Genomic DNA, 18,867 nt, shown 5'->3' on the forward strand with positions numbered 1-18,867 from the left:
CCACCAATCCACCATAAACATTACACCATAATTATCAATCCCAAATAGTGGCAGGAAGCGGCCAACACCAAAACCACTATAGCAGGATAAAAGGATGGCTGATATTGTGAAATTTTAGATACAAGTTTAATAGCTACATGTGTATATATGTGCGTGTGCCCAAATATAAGAAATTACCCAAAATTAGAGACAGTCATATGCTAGCAATAGAGAAGAGAGATGAAATCATGAAAGACATGGGAGAGGGAGAGTGTTAAATGCAACAAAATGAAAGTGCGGAATGTCTGAGAGAACAAGGAACGGTGAGAGAATGAAGTGAATAGAAGGAACACACCAGAATATTCGAGATAGTGCCAGAGAACAAAGCATGGATAGAAACACCAAGAAGGTGCCAGAAGATGTCGGATATGGATGGAAACATCAGGGGTTGTCCAGAAAAGATCTGTCAGCAGTGGGCGGTAGAACAGAGCAGAAGAGAAAGTGTGGATACTAGGGGTTGCCTGGGTATCAAAGAAGAAATGGATTCGGAATATAAGGGAATAAAAGTTTCCAATTTTACTGCCATTTAAAAACGTAAAACAACACTGCGGGGTGAGGTGGTTAAATCATCCTTGGTCCCCGAAACATTGGGAGAAGCCGAAAACGGCTGCAAAGGGTGCAATTAGAACACAATAGTCGTGACTGGAAGATGCGACGTGGTGAGTTCAGCAGGAGCAGGAGGGACCAGCGAGGCTATTGACTACTATGCATTGCACACAACCCAGTTCAACATGATTGGGATAAACACACAGAGATAGAAATCCATTTCACCAGTTTGAGGGAGAATTTTCTGTGGGCTGTGGCACAGTTACCGTAATTAGCACATGACTTCACTTCATTTTTGTATAGATTTGTTTCACTAATTCCCTATAATTATGACAGATTTTATTTGTACACATTTTATTTCCCTGTAATTCCTTAATTGGAACATACTACAATTAGCCTATATATTGTAAACATCAAACATCTTTTGTACCAATACCATTAAATCTCAACTCTCTTTTTGGTCCCTCTCAATAACTAAAATTCTAAAACTCTATCACTGCAAACATATATATATATATATATATATATATATATACCAATGTTTTCCAATAAATGCTAGGTGAGTTATAAACAAATAGTACTATAAACAACATTCATGTCCTAATTATAAATCAGAAAAAGGACCAATGTTTTCCAATAAATGCTAGGTGAGTTACAATCCAAAAAAATATTGCAGCTTTAAGGATCCCGTGTATGAAAATAAATAAATAAATTATAAAAAACTTGAGATTTGAATTTTGTGTGTATTCTCACACATTCAATCTACCTTTCATTGCTTACTATTAAATATATATATAGGGTACAAAGAGAGGGAGACAGCTGTTTACACTTACACAATACAGCTGTCTCCACAATACAGCTTTCTACATACAGCTACAATACACAATAATTCAACACTCCCCTCAAATTGGAGCATACAAATCATATACACCAAGCTTGGAACATATAGATTGAATCCTAGTTCCTCTTAAGGACTTAGTTAAAATATCTGTCAACTGGTCATTAGAATTGATGAACCCAGTGATAATCTCCTTGGACAATAATTTCTCTCGAATGAAATGATAATCAATCTCTATGTGTTTAGTCTTTTCATGAAAGACTGGATATGAGACAATGTGAAGAGCTGCCTGATTATCACAGTATAACTTCATTTGCACCACTTCACAAAATTCCAACTCTTGGAGAAATTGTTTAATCCACATAAGTTCACATGTAACCATAGCCATAGATCGATACTCAGCCTCTGCACTAGATCGAGCAACAACAGTTTGTTTCTTGCTCTTCCAAGCGATAACATTTCCTCCAATAAAAACACAATATCCTGAGGTAAATTTCCTGTCTATGGGACAACCAGCCCAATCTGCATCACAATATCTAGAAACTTGAGTGTTACCCTTGTCTTCATACAACAATCCCTGTCCTGGAGCCTTCTTTACATATCTGAGAATACGCATGACAGTATTCCAATGATCAACATGAGGATTTTGCATAAATTGGCTAACAACCCCAACAGCAAAAGAAATATCAGGTCTTGTAATGGTGAGATAAATGAGTTTTCCCACAAGTCTCCTGTATCTCTCGGGATCAGGGTAAATTTCACTTTGATCTGCCATGAGCTTTAGATTTAGGTCCATAGGACTATCAACAGGCCTATAATTTTGCATGCATGTTTCCTCCAATATATCAAGAGCATACTTTCTCTGTGAAATCACAACACCATCTCTTGAATGAACCACTTCAATACCAAGAAAGTACTTCAAATATCCCAGGTCTTTGGTCTGAAAATGACTGAATAAGTGCTCTTTTAGCTGAGAGATCTTAGTAGCATCATTTCTTGTAATCACTATATCATCAACATAGACCATTAGATAAACACACTTTCCAGGAGATGTATGACAATAAAAAACAGAATGATCTGCTTCACTTCGTTTCAACCTAAAAAGTTACACAATATGACTAAATTTGCCAAACCAAGCTCGAGGAGATTGCTTCAACCCATAGAGAGATCGGTGTAGCTTGCACACTAGGCCATACTTCCCCTAAGCAACAAATCCAAGAGGTTGCTCCATATAAATTTCCTCCTCAAGATCACCATGAAAGAACACATTTTTAATGTCAAGTTGATGGAGAGGCCAATGACGCATGGCAGCCATAGCAAAAAACAATCGAACAGTGGTGATTTTAGCTACAGGAGAAAAAGTATCACAATAATCAAGGTCATAGATCTAAGTGTATCCTTTAGCTACTAACCGAGCCTTAAGCCGATCAACCTCACCATTGGGCCCGACTTTAATAGTATAGACCCATCTATAGCCAACAGTTTTCTTATCGGGAGGAAGAGGGACAAGTTCCCAAGTACCATTGTTTTCAAGAGCCTGCATTTCATCAATCATGGCTTGTCGCCATCCAGGATGATCAAGTGCCTCATGAATATTGTTAGAAACAGTAAGAGAAGACAATGAGAAAACAAAAGAAAAGTATGAAGGAGACAATCGATGATAACTCAAGAAATTATAAATAGGAAGAGGATTACGAGTAGATCGAGTACCTTTCCTGAGGGCAATGGACCAGTCTGAATCAGAGTTATGAGAAGAAGTGGAGGAGGAAGGATCCATGGTTTGAGGATCTGTTGGAGGAGGATCAAAATCACGAGAAGAAGACTCAGGCACTGTAGAAATAACTTGTCATGTCCTGCATTGATATGTAATGAGAGGTGGAGGAGCAACTTCAGTTGAACTTGGTAGATGAGATGGGATTCCATTAACACTTTGGTTGGGATTACTCATAGGACCAGGAGATGGGACTAGAAGAACTTGCTGAAGGGAAGAAGAATAGTCTATGGAGGACGAGAAGAAAGGTGTGTCCTCAAAAAAGGTAACATCAGCAGACATATAATATTGTCTTGTAGCTGGAGAGTAACACTTGTAACCCTTTTGAATACGAGAATATCCCAAAAGACACATTTAATGGCCTTAGTAGAGAGTTTGTCTAAACCTGGAGAGAGATCATAGACAAAACAAGTACAACCAAACACCCTAAGAGAGACATGAAACAATGGATCATGAGGAAAAATAATTGAGTGAGGAATCTAATTTTCAAGAGAAGAAGAAGGCATCTTGTTTATTAAGAAACAAGCAGTGAGAACTGCATCTCCCCAATGGTGTGTAGGAACATTTGAGTTTAACATTAGGGAGCGTGCAGTTTCAAGGAGATGATGATTCTTCCTCTTTGCTATGCCATTTTGTTGTGGTGTATGAGAACATGTGGACTGATGTAAAATATCTTTTGAGGATAAAAAGGAGGATAGATCATGAGAAAAATACTCTTTAGCATTATCACTTTTGAAAATCTTAATAATTTTTCCAAATTGGTTCTTAATCTCATTAAAGAAAGACATAAATATAGGCAAAAGTTCAGATTTGTCTTTCATTAAATAAACCCAAGTACATCTAGAGAATTCATCAATAAAGGTTACAAAATATCTAAAACCAAAAGATGTGACACGACTTGGTCCCCAAATATCAAAATGAATGGTAGAGAAAGTCGAGTTACATCTTTTTTCAATTTGAGGAAATGATGAACTAACATGTTTCCCTAATTGACAAGATTCACATTCTAAGACTTGAAGATTCTTAAGACTAGGAACCATCTTTCAATTTTGGTAGACTTGGGTGACCCAGACGATCATGCAAAAGCTTGGACTTTGAAGATGCAAAACAGGACACAGGAAGGCTGGATTCTAAGTAATAAAGTCCTCGTGATTCATGTCCTTCTCCAATCAGACGACCCGTACCATGTTCCTGAATAACAAAAGAATTAGCATCAAAGGTTACTGAGCAATTTAACGAACGAGTGAACTGACTTAATGAGATTAAGTTGTAGGGACAATGAGGAATAAATAATACTCCTCATCAGAAAACTTAGACTCTAATTTTTCTAATTTAGATACATGTGCTAACTTGTCAGGAAAGTCATGTAAGGAGTAACAATTTTCTTGAGTATGATCCATCCTCTTGCAATAGGTGCATTGAAGACGTCCACTCCTTCCACCGCGGCCTCCTCTATTGTTACGACTTCCTCCTCTTCCACGAGGTGAAACCATGGCTGATGTTTCCACGACTTCAACTAAGTTTTCATCTTTCAACACATGGGGCACACGAAGAAGTCTAGTAACTAGAGTCCATTAACGGAACTTGATCACCAGCAAGGACTTGATCACGCACATGATCAAATATCTGAATGTAGGCTTCTCAAAATAAGAAAATCATGTAAAACTTGTCCAACTTCCTATTTACTTCCTCCAAAGAGCAGCCACAAGAAACCTTTTTAACTCTTCCACTGCTGCTCGAGTTTTACCTATATGTGCAATCATATCATGGCTGGTATGTTTGAGTGCATCAACTTTTTGGGTTGCATCAAAAAGACTTTGAATATCATTGGCAAATATCTCTTGGGCCTTCTTCCAAAAAGAACATGTTTTGAATGATTTAAGGATTTCCAAAACATCTGGCTCAACAAATTGCCACAGCACAGCACATAGTTGAAAGTCAAATTTTTCCCACTCAGATTTCTTGTCGTTTGGGACAGCACTAGCTCCTTTTTCCAAATGGTCATGATATCCTTGGCCAAGAAACCACAACTCCACTGAAGCAGACCAAGACAAGTAGTTCTTCCAGTTGAGTTTTGCAATAGTGATGGTGGGGGTTCCAGAGAAAGAAAACACAGGACCGGCAAAGGCCATTTCTGATCAAAAAGACGAAGCCCTAACAGAGAAGGAGAAGGGAATGCAAGGGCTGGAATGATCAAGCAGTCAATACCAAAAAACAGGGACTGAAACGTGCCCAGAAGGAGACGATGAAGCTGTTGGAACTGGTCTGGTGAGCTTCCAGTGACCGGAGGGCAGCGCGTGGATGTCACGCGCCAGAATTGGCACAAATTGGTGGCGGCGCGTGGCTGAGATTTTGGCCACGCAACTTCTAGGGGTGAGTCGCGCTCTTCAAGGCGCACCCAACCCTGGGTTCGCCGGAAGATAAGGTGGTCGGAGACGGTGGCGGCCGGCGACAGACGGTGGCTGGAGACAATCAGAACGGTTACCCGCTCTGATACCAACTTGAGATTTGAATTTTGTGTGTATTCTCACACATTCAATCTACCTTTCATTGCTTACTATTAAATATATATATATATATATATATATATATATATATATATATATATATATATTCTGTTTACACTTACACAATACAGCTTTCTACATACAGCTACAATACACAATACTTTAACAAAAACAATTAAGGGAACTAATAAAGGTTTCCTAGATAGCAGAGATGTGAATCTTACTTCTAATAATTTTGTTGATAATGATGTAATTTGCACATTGTTTGACTTTGCTTGTTCTTCTATGGCTAGAAGTGCATCTTTCTCTTTGGCAGACCATATTGCCCTTTCCTCCTCTATTTCCAAAAGGGAATCAGTGAGTTGCTGCCAGATCAAGACGATACAATGGAAAACCTTAATAAAAGAAACCTCCTAAAAAGGGAAGAATCACAATAAAGTAAAAGAAAAGAATAGTTGAAGTTGCACTACCATAGCCAACTCCTCCTTTTCTTCCATCAGTACTTTAACAGAGCTTTTCAATTTTTCTTGGTTGATATCAGATTCTTCCAATCTTTGTTTCTGGATGGACAAGAATAAGATTCCAAATTTCATGGTTTGAATGAGAAAGCAATCAAAGCATATCATCAATTAAATATTACCATTGTTAGAGTAGTTAGCTACTTATGTTGGTTGCTAATAAATATTGATTAGTCAATTTCTGTTAGAGTAATCACATGCTAGAGTAGTCAATTTCTGTTACAACTGACAACTTTTGATTAGTCCATTCCAAAGTAATAAAAGTACCTCAATTAGCATACATGCATTGATCTCAGCAAAGATCACTAGTGAATCACATTAAATATAATTCAAATTCAAATTCTCGATTTTTTTATATTATGTTTATTGAGAAAAACTTAAGTCTCACATCGATTAGAGATAGTGTCAAGATAGAATATATAAGCGTGGGGAAACTCTCACCCTATGAGTTGGGGTTGACTTAGGTCCAAACCCACATTCTAAGAATGTCTACAATCTGTCTCCCCATTTAAGAGCATTTTGGGCTTAAAGCATGGACAATGCACTAGCGATAGTAGCAAACATACCTTGAGCTTAAATTCAACATTTTATTAGAAGAATGGGCATAGTAATGAACTCTAAACCACTTAGGCATAGAGACTCTGATACTGTCACAAACCAACTATTCCAAAAGCTTAAGTTGTCCAGAGAAGGAGATTACTGATTACGTGAATGGTTTTTAATTTTTTAAATATTATATTTCTTACATGTCCCCCAATTTTATATTATATTTGCAACAGAGATCAATAGAGAATTCTGTTCAATAAATTCAGTTTCTCTCATTCTCTCCCCCAACTATGTTTTACTTTCCATCATTTTTCTCTCAGCTCTTTAACTCTATCAGCTATCTAACAACTGAGTCAAAAGGACAAAACTAGGAAGAAATTTACAGAAAAACTTACAAGAGCTGAAATTTCCTCCATCAAATTATATAGTTCAGAGGTTGATGTATTCAGTTTTTCAGTCAAGCCTTCGAGTTCTGACATCAAACCTTCATTAATAGATATCACCTCTTCTTTCTCCATCAACATAGCTGCAATTTTTTCTTCCAACGAAGCAATTTTTGCTTCTGATTCAAATGCAAAAACTTCCAGCTTTTTGTGCTCTTCCTGATCAGTTACAAATAACATGAATTAGAGCAACTAAACATAACCTATTGTGACCAAAAGCATGAATTACTGAATTAGAGTAACTAAGTAACATATGTATATGCATACACATACAAATAACAGGAAGAACAATAATTGCACCAAATTTGAATAAAAGTCAATCAACTCTCACTATAAACCAAAGCACTGATAAAGTAAACTTATTTCTTGCTACATTAGTTATTTATATTTTATAAATGGTGTTAAAGGCTTGCTAAAAGAATAGCCGCAGTTGTAGCAAGCATACATCAAGTATTCAAGTTTCAATGTCAAAACCTGTAATGTTTGTTCCAGAGAAATTGCCAGACCCTTTGGTCTTTTAGGATCAAACATCTTTGAACCCCTTTCAACAATTGAATCACGTCTTCTTCCTGCAAGTGAATCACGTTTATTGATATCACGTTCAAGAAGAGAGTTTTGACCGTGCAACCGTTTAATCTCTCGTTCAGCATAGGCTTTCTCACCCTAAGGAACACCTTATATGTTAGGGTATAAAATGATATGATTCTGAGAAGTAAATAACTTATAATGAAACCAAGAAATCAGCAGATGTGACAAAAACAACCTCAAGTTTTGTTTTCTCTTGTATGGTAATCTTAAGCTTAGACTCAGTTTCTTTCAACTTGGATTTTGTCTTCTCCAGATCTTTTCTTAAAGTTTCCCTATCCTTGGTCACTGAAGACGATGTCAAACATGATAAATCCTTTTCAAGAGTTTGAATATAAGAAATCAACTCTGCATTTTCAAATTTATGCTGTTCTAAGTTTTCCTGTAACAATAATAAACAGTTAGTGCCCCCCATTTTCTGTAGCACATATTCACAAAAATTGACAGATAGGATGGAAAACATATCAACAAATAAAGGCCAACCATCAAAGAATTTTGGGAATTCTGAGAATCTAGTTTTGACTCCTGAAGATGCTTCTGAAGATCAGCCAATTGGTTGTCCAGAAGAATCTGCAGCACAAATATTAGACCAACTAGAACATCTCTAGAAATATATCAAAATAGAAAGGAAACTTTACCTTTTCATTCTCAAGCTCAAATATTTTTTTTCTCAAGCAAGAATTCAACTTCTGATAATTACTCAAGACTAAACTTTGTTCTGCAGAATCCTGAGATACTGAGGTTTTCAAAACCTGTAACAACCATAAAATATTAAGCCCATGCACTAATAGAGCATACACATTTTTAGATACAATGATTATTTATTAGTTAGAAAACAAAAGATAGCTTGTCAAGGCATTATATGAAGTCATTACTCTGCAATTTCATTTCTTATAATGGATATTGATCTTTTAGTGCGTCAATGAGTCAATCAATATACTTACAAGGAGCATATCATAGAGAGCAGAGAAATTTGTAATAGCGTCATCCACCATAAACATAACACTTTGAACAGCATCTTTTGAGTTTTGAATTTCAGACACAATTTCTTCAATTCCCATGGAAACACTGATCACAAAGTCAAAATTTCCATCCTACATGAAGCTTCAAGAATCAGTTTTATAGGATAGGATATAGTATAAATCATAGTCATGTAGAATAGTAAATTTATATTTAATCAAGAAGACATTAAAGAAAGCAAGAATCTAAATCTAAATGTTAATACAAAGCATCAAATGCATACATTAATGTTGCTCGCAGTTTCAGTGGAAGTAAGTTGTTCATTAGCCAGTCGAGCTGTCTCCTGTGCACTTATAAGCTCTTCATAGAGCTAAGCAAATAAAACATAATACAGGAATTATAAATGTCAATTAGGAAATAGATGACAGTATGGCACAGATTGATACATCTCCAGCTTGCTCCCTATATAAAATTTGTAAAAATAGATTCTAGACAAATACTTATGGGTGCTCAATTTAGGAATGCAATTTATACCCTTGGAGTAACCCATCCTTGCTACCATATTTTACAAACAAAAAGGCAAAAACAACAAAAATATGTTGAATGATAAACATATATACAACTTATACACAGGCAACTAGTATTTACTATTCTCTCCTTTTCACCTTTATTCCAGGTACCAAGTGGGGAATGTAGCAACATAAACAGATGAAGTTGCTGTATCAATATCCTAGATATCTTGAAGTATTTTTAACATCAAGGCGGACAAAAAAACAGAAGAAAGAAAGCTTTTCCCTAGGCTTGACTTAAGTTTAGCTTTAGCAGTAGATCAACTTTACTGGAGTTCATAGGGTAGATCAGAGTTCAGACAATGTTAATTCCAGAAGTGTGTAATGAATGAAAGTTATGCTTTGCAAAATTAATTGAGGATCAGTGTGAGTGGGCAGTTATTGCATGTGACCGTTATGCTTTGTCAAGTTTAATTTAAGAATACAGTTTAAGTGGACATTTATGGTGTTGTATTTGTAAGTTTCCGAACAAAGAATATTCTCTTAGATGACGAGAGTCTTTGGGACAGCTGTATCATTGCTGTCAGTGGCGGATCCAGACCCAGAGTCAATGGCGGCAAAAAAGAATATTTATTATCATACATATGAAAATAAAATACAAAATAGGGTAAAATATGCTTTTGATCCCTATAAAATTTTTGGAGTTTGGTTTCTCTCTAAAATGTTTTCTGTTTTTCTTCCCTATATTTTTTTAAATGCACCACTTTTGGTTCTCTATCTAAACCACTTTCCTCCTTCCCTTTATAAACCATTATCTAAACGACTTTGAGGCACAAAAGTGGCGAATTTCACAATTAGAAGGACAAAAAACGGATAAAAACATTGAGACTAAAACCAAACTTTGAAAATTTTCAAGAAACCAAAAACATATTTTATCATATAAGATAGAATGAAATGTCCAACCGAATAAAGCATAAAAGGACAAAACCTAGAAAGAAACTAGTCAATAAAAGAAAAAATTGACGACAACTAAAAAATTGAAGACAGTGAGATCAAATTATAAAAATAGGAAGGAAAAAAATAACAACACTAGATATATCCTTAGGTTTTTTTCAACAAAATCATTACTACCTAGGTCCGTCACTGATTGATGTAGTTTGTAGTTCGAGTGTTTTCTGCGTTTCAGTAAATATTTCAATCCCTATAAAATTTTTGGAGTTTGGTTTCTCTCTAAAATGTTTTCTGTTTTTCTTCCCTATATTTTTTGAAATGCACCACTTTTGGTCCTCTATCTAAACCACTTTCCTCCTTCCCTTTATAAAACATTATCCAAACGACTTTGAGGCGCAAAAGTGGCGAATTTCAAAATTAGAAGGACAAAAAACGGACAAAAAAATTGAGACTAAAACCAAACTTTGAAAATTTTCAAGAAACCAAAAACATATTTTATCATATAAGATAGAATGAAATGTCCAACCGAATAAAGCATAAAAGGACAAAACCTAGAAAGAAACTAGTCAATAAAAGAAAAAATTGACGACAACTAAAAAATTGAAGACAGTGAGATCAAATTATAAAAATAGGAGGGGAAAAAATAACAACACTAGATATATCCTTAGGTTTTATTCAACAAAATCATTACTACCTAGGTCCGTCACTGATTGATGTAGTTTGTAGTTTGAGTGTTTTCTGCGTTTCAGTAAATATTTCAATCCCTATAAAATTTTTGGAGTTTGGTTTCTCTCTAAAATGTTTTCTGTTTTTCTTCCCTATATTTTTTGAAATGCACCACTTTTGGTCCTCTATCTAAACCACTTTCCTCCTTCCCTTTATAAAGCATTATCTAAACGACTTTGAGGCGCAAAAGTGGCGAATTTCAAAATTAGAAGGACAAAAAATGGATAAAAAAAATTGAGACTAAAACCAAACTTTGAAAATTTTCAAGAAACCAAAAACATATTTTATCATATAAGATAGAATGAAATGTACAACCGAATAAAGCATAAAAGGACAAAACCTAGAAAGAAACTAGTCAATAAAAGAAAAAATTGACGACAACTAAAAAATTGAAGACAGTGAGATCAAATTATAAAAATAGGAGGGGAAAAAATAAAAACACTAGATATATCCTCAGGTTTTTTTCAACAAAATCATTACTACCTAGGTCCACCACTGATTGATGTAGTTTGTAGTTCGAGTGTTTTCTGCGTTTCAGTAAATATTTCAATCCCTATAAAATTTTTGGAGTTTGGTTTCTCTCTAAAATGTTTTCTGTTTTTCTTCCCTATATTTTTTGAAATGCACCACTTTTGGTCCTCTATCTAAACCACTTTCCTCCTACCCTTTATAAAGCATTATCTAAACGACTTTGAGGCGCAAAAGTGGCGAATTTCAAAATTAGAAGGACAAAAAACGGATAAAAAAATTGAGACTAAAACCAAACTTTGAAAATTTTCAAGAAACCAAAAACATATTTTATCATATAAGATAGAATGAAATGTCCAACCGAATAAAGCATAAAAGGACAAAACCTAGAAAGAAACTAGTCAATAAAAGAAAAAATTGACGACAACTAAAAAATTGAAGACAGTGAGATCAAATTATAAAAATAGGAGGGGGAAAAATAACAACACTAGATATATCCTTAGGTTTTTTTCAACAAAATAATTACTACCTAGGTCCGTCACTGATTGATGTAGTTTGTAGTTCGAGTGTTTTCTGCATTTCAGTAAATATTTCAACTAGTTCCTGATGTTCTATCAAATCTAGTAATCAGCTCCTCCTAATCAGATTAGAAGGCATAGTATAGTTAAAGAAGCATTATTGACTTAAACAATTATTACCTCTTCATATTTCTCCCTAGCACATATGTTCTGCTTTGTTGCCAGACCAACAACATTATCCAAGCTTTTTTGGCTTGACAAGTTTTCCATTTCCAAAACCTTAATCTTCATAATGCAAAGAAAAATATATAAGACAGTTAGAAATCATAATATATATATATATATATATATATATATATATATATACATATTATAAAATTATTTTAATCAAATAAACATTGGAAGTAAAGCAATAACAGATAAAAAGAAACAGGAAAAAGGAAAACAAAATAAAACCTGATCTTGAAGTCTCTTGATAACAAGAATAGCATCTGACTCTCTAAAATTCACATTTTTATCAGCATTCAAGCTACCACTATGAGCATAATTTAAAGAGTCGATAGATTCCTTAGAATGAAGGCATTGAAGAGAAGTTTCCTCAATTAGCTGTTTTCTCAATGATTCAATCTGTATCTCACTTATAGTTCTCTGCAATAAGAAAAACATGGGCATGTATTGAGTCTAGCAGTTTCTGGTGCCGGAATTGAATCAACAAATAAGGGAGGCGGGGCAACCTGAGTTTCAAATTTTAGAAACAAACTCTCATATTCTGCCTGCAATTCTAGAAATTTGTTGTCCTCCTCCTATTTGCAAGATATTAGTATACAAACTACTAAAGATTGAAGAAATGAAATACAAACTACTAAAAATTGAAGAAATGAAAATATTAATGAGACATCTCACATCACAAACCATGGACAATCTTTTCTTCAGCGATGGTGCCTTTTTCCTGTTTGTTACATGCAATAAAGCACAGGGGTTTGGTAGATTACAATCCTTGTTAGTATCATCTTTATTATCTTCTTCTTGCTTGAAGGGCTCATCCACAGAAACATCTTCATTTACAAGTTCCTCAAAAGGAAGAAGTGGTCCCATGTCTCGTTTAGGTCTTATGGGTTTTATAGTAGAAGCACTAGGTTGGATGCCAGGGTATACCTTAGAGCATAAAACAAATGAATTAGGATTGCAAATATGAGATACAAGCAACAAGATAACTATCATAGTCTAAAATAAATGGCATATATATTATGCAAGGATAACAGTGGTAATACATTGAATTTCTAACATGTTAAGTTTCTAGCAACCTATATAAGAAAATTATATATACAGTTGATATTATGGGGTTTTAAGTATTGAGGGAGGAAGAGAGATAAATGAGAATGAAACACTAATTGATATTAACTTAGAAGTATTACAATGTGTTGATATATTGATGTGCTCATAAAACCTAGAGCACTAAACGTCATTTATATTACTTATAATCCTAACTAAATAGCGAAACAAATCATGATAAGGAAATATGGTAACTAAATCTAAGAGATAACAAGGAAATAGGGAAACTAATAAAACTAACTACTGTACCATGGTGCTAGAAGGCTCCTCGCTATGTGAAGGTATAGGGGAAAGTCATTGTACACAACCTTACCTTTCCATATGCAAAGAGGAAATTTCCAGATTTGAACCCATGACTAATCCCAGAGAATAATGTATATGATATGATAATATTCCTACATTTTAACACACACACACCCCAAACAAAATCAAAATCAAACTATATAATTTGAGACTATGGAATAAAGGGACTCAACTGCAGGGCCGCCTAACACTTCTAGTAAAGCTGCAAAGGTAGGTGCATATTGCTAGAAAGCTGCAAGAGTAGATTGATATCTTTGGGAAAGCCATAGGACCAAGCTAATTTCTCTACAGAAGCTGCAAGACCAGGAACATATCTCTAGGAAAGCCATGGGGCCAACCTGATCTCGCTAATTTCACAAAGCATAATTTGAACCAACGAGGAGAGCAAATCTGTGTAGAAGAGGTCATGGGTCAACGAGAGTGGAAATTGTAATACTCCGATTGAATCACACCAGAATAAGAAGGATCCAAAGGTTGTCCAGGTATGGGACTGTACAACTAAGGATAGCTTAAAGGAATTTATTGGTACTACCTATACCAATAAGATGCATCTACTTTTCGATAGTCCATCACTTAAGAATTTCATAGTTAAGCGTGCTTGGCTTGGAATAGTTGTGGGATGGGTGACCTTCTGAGAAGTTTCCCGAAAAGCGTGTGAGTGAAGATAAGGCATGCTAAAAAGTTTCGTATTGGTTTTGTGGAGTCAATTATTGATCTTGGAAGCAGGCAAAGCTGATTTTCAAGGTCTCAAGAAGGACTACCTACGAAGGGTTCTGACCGGTGGAGGGTTCTAACTAACAAGGATGTTAAGTGAAATGTCACAGTGTGAAGTACTATAGAGTACGAGTTGCCAAGCAGTCGATAGTCAAGAATGTTACAGTAATGAACTAAATAGTTAACAAAAGCAGTGGAAAAAGTCCTTAATGATAAAACAAAGGTCTAAACCTGCCTGAATAATGACATAGTAACAGGGATCAGTGACACTAGCTGGAGGCTATTTGAAACATGCTAACAAAATGCACAGTAAAGGAGACTAGAACTCAGAAATATAAGTGTTAAGGCACGTTGTAGATGTCACAACAAAAAAGCAAACCAATTAAGGAGATGCCGAAATAAAAAACCCAACCAAGAACTGCAAAAAGGACACGACAAACAGAAAGCTATTTAAAATGAGCCAATAAAATGCATGGCAGCTCAGACGGAAAAGAAGGTAGACAATAATGAAAATATCCAAAGATATAATAGTGTTTTACTGTGTAACCTTATGCGTCAATGTAGATCACACCTCATGCTATTTATAATATGGAAAAAGGAATCAATATTGATTACAAGATCAATCAATTACTGATTAATAAGGAAACTAAATAATAGGTAATAAGGAAAATAATCTCATACTAAACTGTTGTAATTAAAACACATCAAATCATATATTTCACCCTCCCCCTCAAGCTGGAGCATATATGTCATACAACCAAACTTATTACAAATGTGGTAAACCCAACAAAAACGAAAATAAAGACAGCTTGTGTGGTTGCGCCGAAAAACCACGGTAGCAACCAACGAAGGCCTGTAGTTGTGACGGGTGTTCAAGCAAATCACGCCCTCAAGTGGAAGGAGACTATTCCAATGTGATGCTCTCCAGAGATGCGTCACACGTCATGTGCGTGAACTTCTCTCACAGGAAAAGGTCCCTGCGTGGGGTTGTTGCGACGGTGTGTTGAGTTGGTTGTGCACGTGGACGACATGGCGTTCTTGAAAGGTCGCTAATGCAGACCAACAAGAAGGCGATGCACTGGCTGCCAAATAGGCCCAACAATGGGTGCAGGTATTGTTCACCACAAAGAAAGTTGCACGATAATGTATTATTTTGTGCAAGGGACGTTGGTGAACGTCGTTGTAGAAGTGGAGTTTGAAGGAATCTCGGTAACCATGAAGGGAGAGGCAATGGTGGTCGTCGGCGAAAGGATGCCAAGCTAACAAACGGCAGCAAAGGTGTGTGGTAATGCATGCATGTTTGTGAAGAGAAGGAACATAACCTTAGAAGGGTAGGGAAAGGTCCACTAGGGAGAATATGTCCCCGGCGGAGAATGACTTTCGTTATTCCTTTGTCAAGAATAACCTAAGCTCTAATACCATATAACTGTGTTTTACTATGAAATGTTGTGTGTCAATGTAGACCACACCTCATGCTATTTATAATGTGGAAAAAGGAATTAATATTGATTACAAGATCAATCAATTATTGATTAATAAGGAAACTAAATAATGAGTAATAAGGGAAATATTCTCATACTAAACTGCTGAAATTAAAACATATCAAATCATATATTTCACAAGTTGAACTTGCCAGAAGGAACACCACCACATAAGGAAGCAAAATGCTAGAAGATACCATAGGGTTGACATGGCAAGAAAAATGATCCATGGCAAGGAAGAATCATGAAATGGAGAAGAACTCCAAATTTTAAAGAACATAGTAACAGACAAGACAGGTCACAAAGAATAAAACAACTCCAACACCATGTTGAATTTAGAGTGGGAGATTCAAGAACAATCACTCAAATGGAGAGAACAATTTGGAAAGAAATTATGAATATAATTGTTTCTTATTCAGCTCAATGCAATGCATAGGAAGATCCATATTTAGACTCTAAATAGACTTATTGGATGAAAGTATGTAAATTACAGAATGCCAAAACTTTGAAGAACAAAACTAAATTTGCCAAATCATGCTCTCGGACTTTGTTTAAGACCATATCAGGCTTTTCGTAACTTGCAAACAAATCCACTAGACTCCCCCTAAGCCACAAATTCGGGAGGTTGCCCCATATAGACTTCCTCAGCTAAATCACCATGTAGGAATGCATTCTTGATGTCCAACTAATAAAGGGGCCACTAGCGCATAGCTGCCATGGACAGTAAGAGTCAAATAGAGGCCATCTTAGCGACCGGAGAGAAGGTGCCATTGTAGTCAAGACCAAAGATGAGTGTAGCCTTTGGCTACAAGTCATGCCTTCAATCATTCGATCTGCCTGTCGAGTCCAACTTTAATGGTAAAGACCCAACAACAACCAACAAGAGATTTCCCTAGAGGTGGAGGAACAAAAGCCCATGTCTAATTAGATTTTGGAGCTTGCATCTCATCAATCATCACTTGTTGCCATCCTCGATGTGAAAGTGCTTCCTGCACAGTTTTAGGAATAGAAACAAAGGAAAGGGCAGACACAAATGCATAATGGGAAGGTGAAAGACAATGATAACTAGAGAAATTATAAATAGGATGGGGATTTCGAGTAGTACAATTACCTTTGCGGATGGCGATGGGTAAGTCAAAGTCAACCACAATAGGATGAACGATTGAAGCAGGAGATGATGCACCGGTCTCTACAGTAGGGGGTGCTTCCACAGGTTGGGGTTGAGGACAACGGTGATAAATAAGAAAACAAAATGTTACGGGAGGGGAAGAAACATGAGGGATGATAGAAGGAATAGGTAATACCTAAGATACAACAGTATTGTTAAAAAGCGGTTATGGCGGCGCCATGGCGGTATGGATTCACGGGTTTTCGAAAAAACACCACCAAATAGCGGTGGCGTTGCGGGTTTCGTATGGCGGCCGCCATAGCCATAGCGGTCAATGCGGAATGATGGTTATGGCGGAAGAGAGCTTTTTTCTTTTAAAATTTTTGCAACGCATCGTATTGGGCCGACCCGACCCAACCCTAACCCAATTTTCGCATGCAAAAGGAGACGAGGAGCACGAGCACAAACAGCAACAAGCGAACTCCAACGCAACCAGCAGCACCACGCGAGCTCCAGCGCGACGACGGCATGTTTGTCGACGGCGACGGCGAACTCTAGTCTCTAGCACGACGACAGCAACACCACCAACGGCATGTTTGTCGACGGCGACGGCGAACTCTAGTCTCTAGCACGACGACAGCAACACCACCATGCACTAGCGACATGGCACCCCGCACCACGCACACGACAAACGGACGGCAACAGCGAAAGTATGTGACTGGTTCTGTTTTTTTTTGTTTTTTTTGTACTGTTTTTTTTTTGTCTGACACTCGTTTTTTATATTTGGTTTTGCTTTTTTTTTCTATTTGGCACCCATTTTTTATTTTTGGTTCTGCTTTTTTTTTCCGTTTGACACACATTTTTTATTTTTGGTTCTGCATTTTTTTTTGTTCAGCCCTCTTCTAAATATATATTGTTTTGTTATAATATATATATATATATATATTTGGTCCACCATTTGCCGCTACGCCATCCATCATATTTTTATGACGGATTTTTGGCTTTCCACCATTAACAACATTGAGATACATATTCAAAGGAGATAGGCGAGTTAAAAAAGGTGTATCTTCAAAGAAGGTGACATCAGCAGACATGTAAAAGCGGTGGTTGGCAGGAGAGTAGCACCAATAACCTTTTTGTTGCGTGAATAACCAAGAAAGATGCACTTGATAGCCCGAGCTATCAACTTATCAAGACCTCGAGTAAGATAATGCACACAACAAATAGAACCAAAAACACGAGGAGGAATATGAGACAAAAGCTCATCAAGGAATAAAACATAGTGAGGTACATTGTTATCGATAGAAGAAGAGGCCATTCTATTGATTAGATGTTAGATTTCATCTTAAAATCAATTGACACTAAGTGAAATTGCCAAATAGATATATAAGTTGCACCCCAAGAACTGAGGCAAGCAATATGGGACTTCTTAAGACCCCCCTCCACAGCTTCCTGCCAAAACAAGCGAGCCTACTAGAATAGGCAAGAACTAAGATGGGCTATAGGCTCTGATACCATGTTAGATTTCAGCTTAAAACCAATTGGTACTAAGCGAAGTTGTCCAACAAATATATAAGTTCCACCCCAAGAATTGAGGCAGGTAATGTGGGACTTTCTAACAATAGATACCCAGCCGTAAGAACTACACCCCACCCCACCCCCCCACCCCCAAAAAAAAAAAATTGAAGGTGCATTTGAGTGAGTGAGGAAGGTACCAGCAGTGTCAATAATATGCCGATGTTTGCATTCAGCAACACCCTTTGGTTGCGGTGTGTGGGGACAAAAGGATTGGTGGATCATACCATGAGAAGTCATAAAAGTGCAAAAAGAATCAGAAAATATTCTCTTGCATTGTCACTACGCAAAGCACGAACTTTATTGCCAAATTGGGTATGAATTTAAAGACAATTTTTGAAAGATAGAGAACAATTTCAGAACGCTATTTCATTAAGAAAATCCAAGTATTTCTTGAAAAATCATCATTGAATGTGACAGTACCTAAGA

General features: G+C 36.4%; 1 protein-coding gene across 4 annotated transcripts in view; it reads right to left on the bottom strand.

Annotated features, from left to right (window-relative positions):
• The window catches only part of LOC114393385 (kinesin-like protein KIN-7O), a 39,853-nt gene that overhangs the window by 12,039 nt on the left and 8,947 nt on the right, over positions 1 to 18,867 (bottom strand). For 2 of the 4 annotated variants that reach the window (XM_028354700.1, XM_028354702.1), the window contains exons 15-27: positions 12,829 to 13,080; positions 12,660 to 12,728; positions 12,382 to 12,573; positions 12,106 to 12,210; positions 9,037 to 9,123; positions 8,738 to 8,887; positions 8,432 to 8,545; positions 8,277 to 8,363; positions 7,972 to 8,175; positions 7,683 to 7,871; positions 7,161 to 7,367; positions 6,172 to 6,261; positions 5,926 to 6,066 (exon numbers count right to left, since the gene is read on the bottom strand). In XM_028354700.1, the coding sequence (XP_028210501.1) occupies positions 5,926 to 6,066; positions 6,172 to 6,261; positions 7,161 to 7,367; positions 7,683 to 7,871; positions 7,972 to 8,175; positions 8,277 to 8,363; positions 8,432 to 8,545; positions 8,738 to 8,887; positions 9,037 to 9,123; positions 12,106 to 12,210; positions 12,382 to 12,573; positions 12,660 to 12,728; positions 12,829 to 13,080 (1,887 nt within the window). Of the gene's footprint in view, positions 1 to 4,113; positions 4,386 to 5,925; positions 6,067 to 6,171; positions 6,262 to 7,160; positions 7,368 to 7,682; positions 7,872 to 7,971; positions 8,176 to 8,276; positions 8,364 to 8,431; positions 8,546 to 8,737; positions 8,888 to 9,036; positions 9,124 to 12,105; positions 12,211 to 12,381; positions 12,574 to 12,659; positions 12,729 to 12,828; positions 13,081 to 18,867 lie in introns of those variants that run through there. The other 2 variants (XM_028354703.1, XM_028354701.1) reach the window with 2 other exon arrangements.

The sequence above is a fragment of the Glycine soja genome, chromosome 17, assembly GCF_004193775.1.
Source record: "Glycine soja cultivar W05 chromosome 17, ASM419377v2, whole genome shotgun sequence".
NCBI lineage: Eukaryota > Viridiplantae > Streptophyta > Magnoliopsida > Fabales > Fabaceae > Glycine > Glycine soja.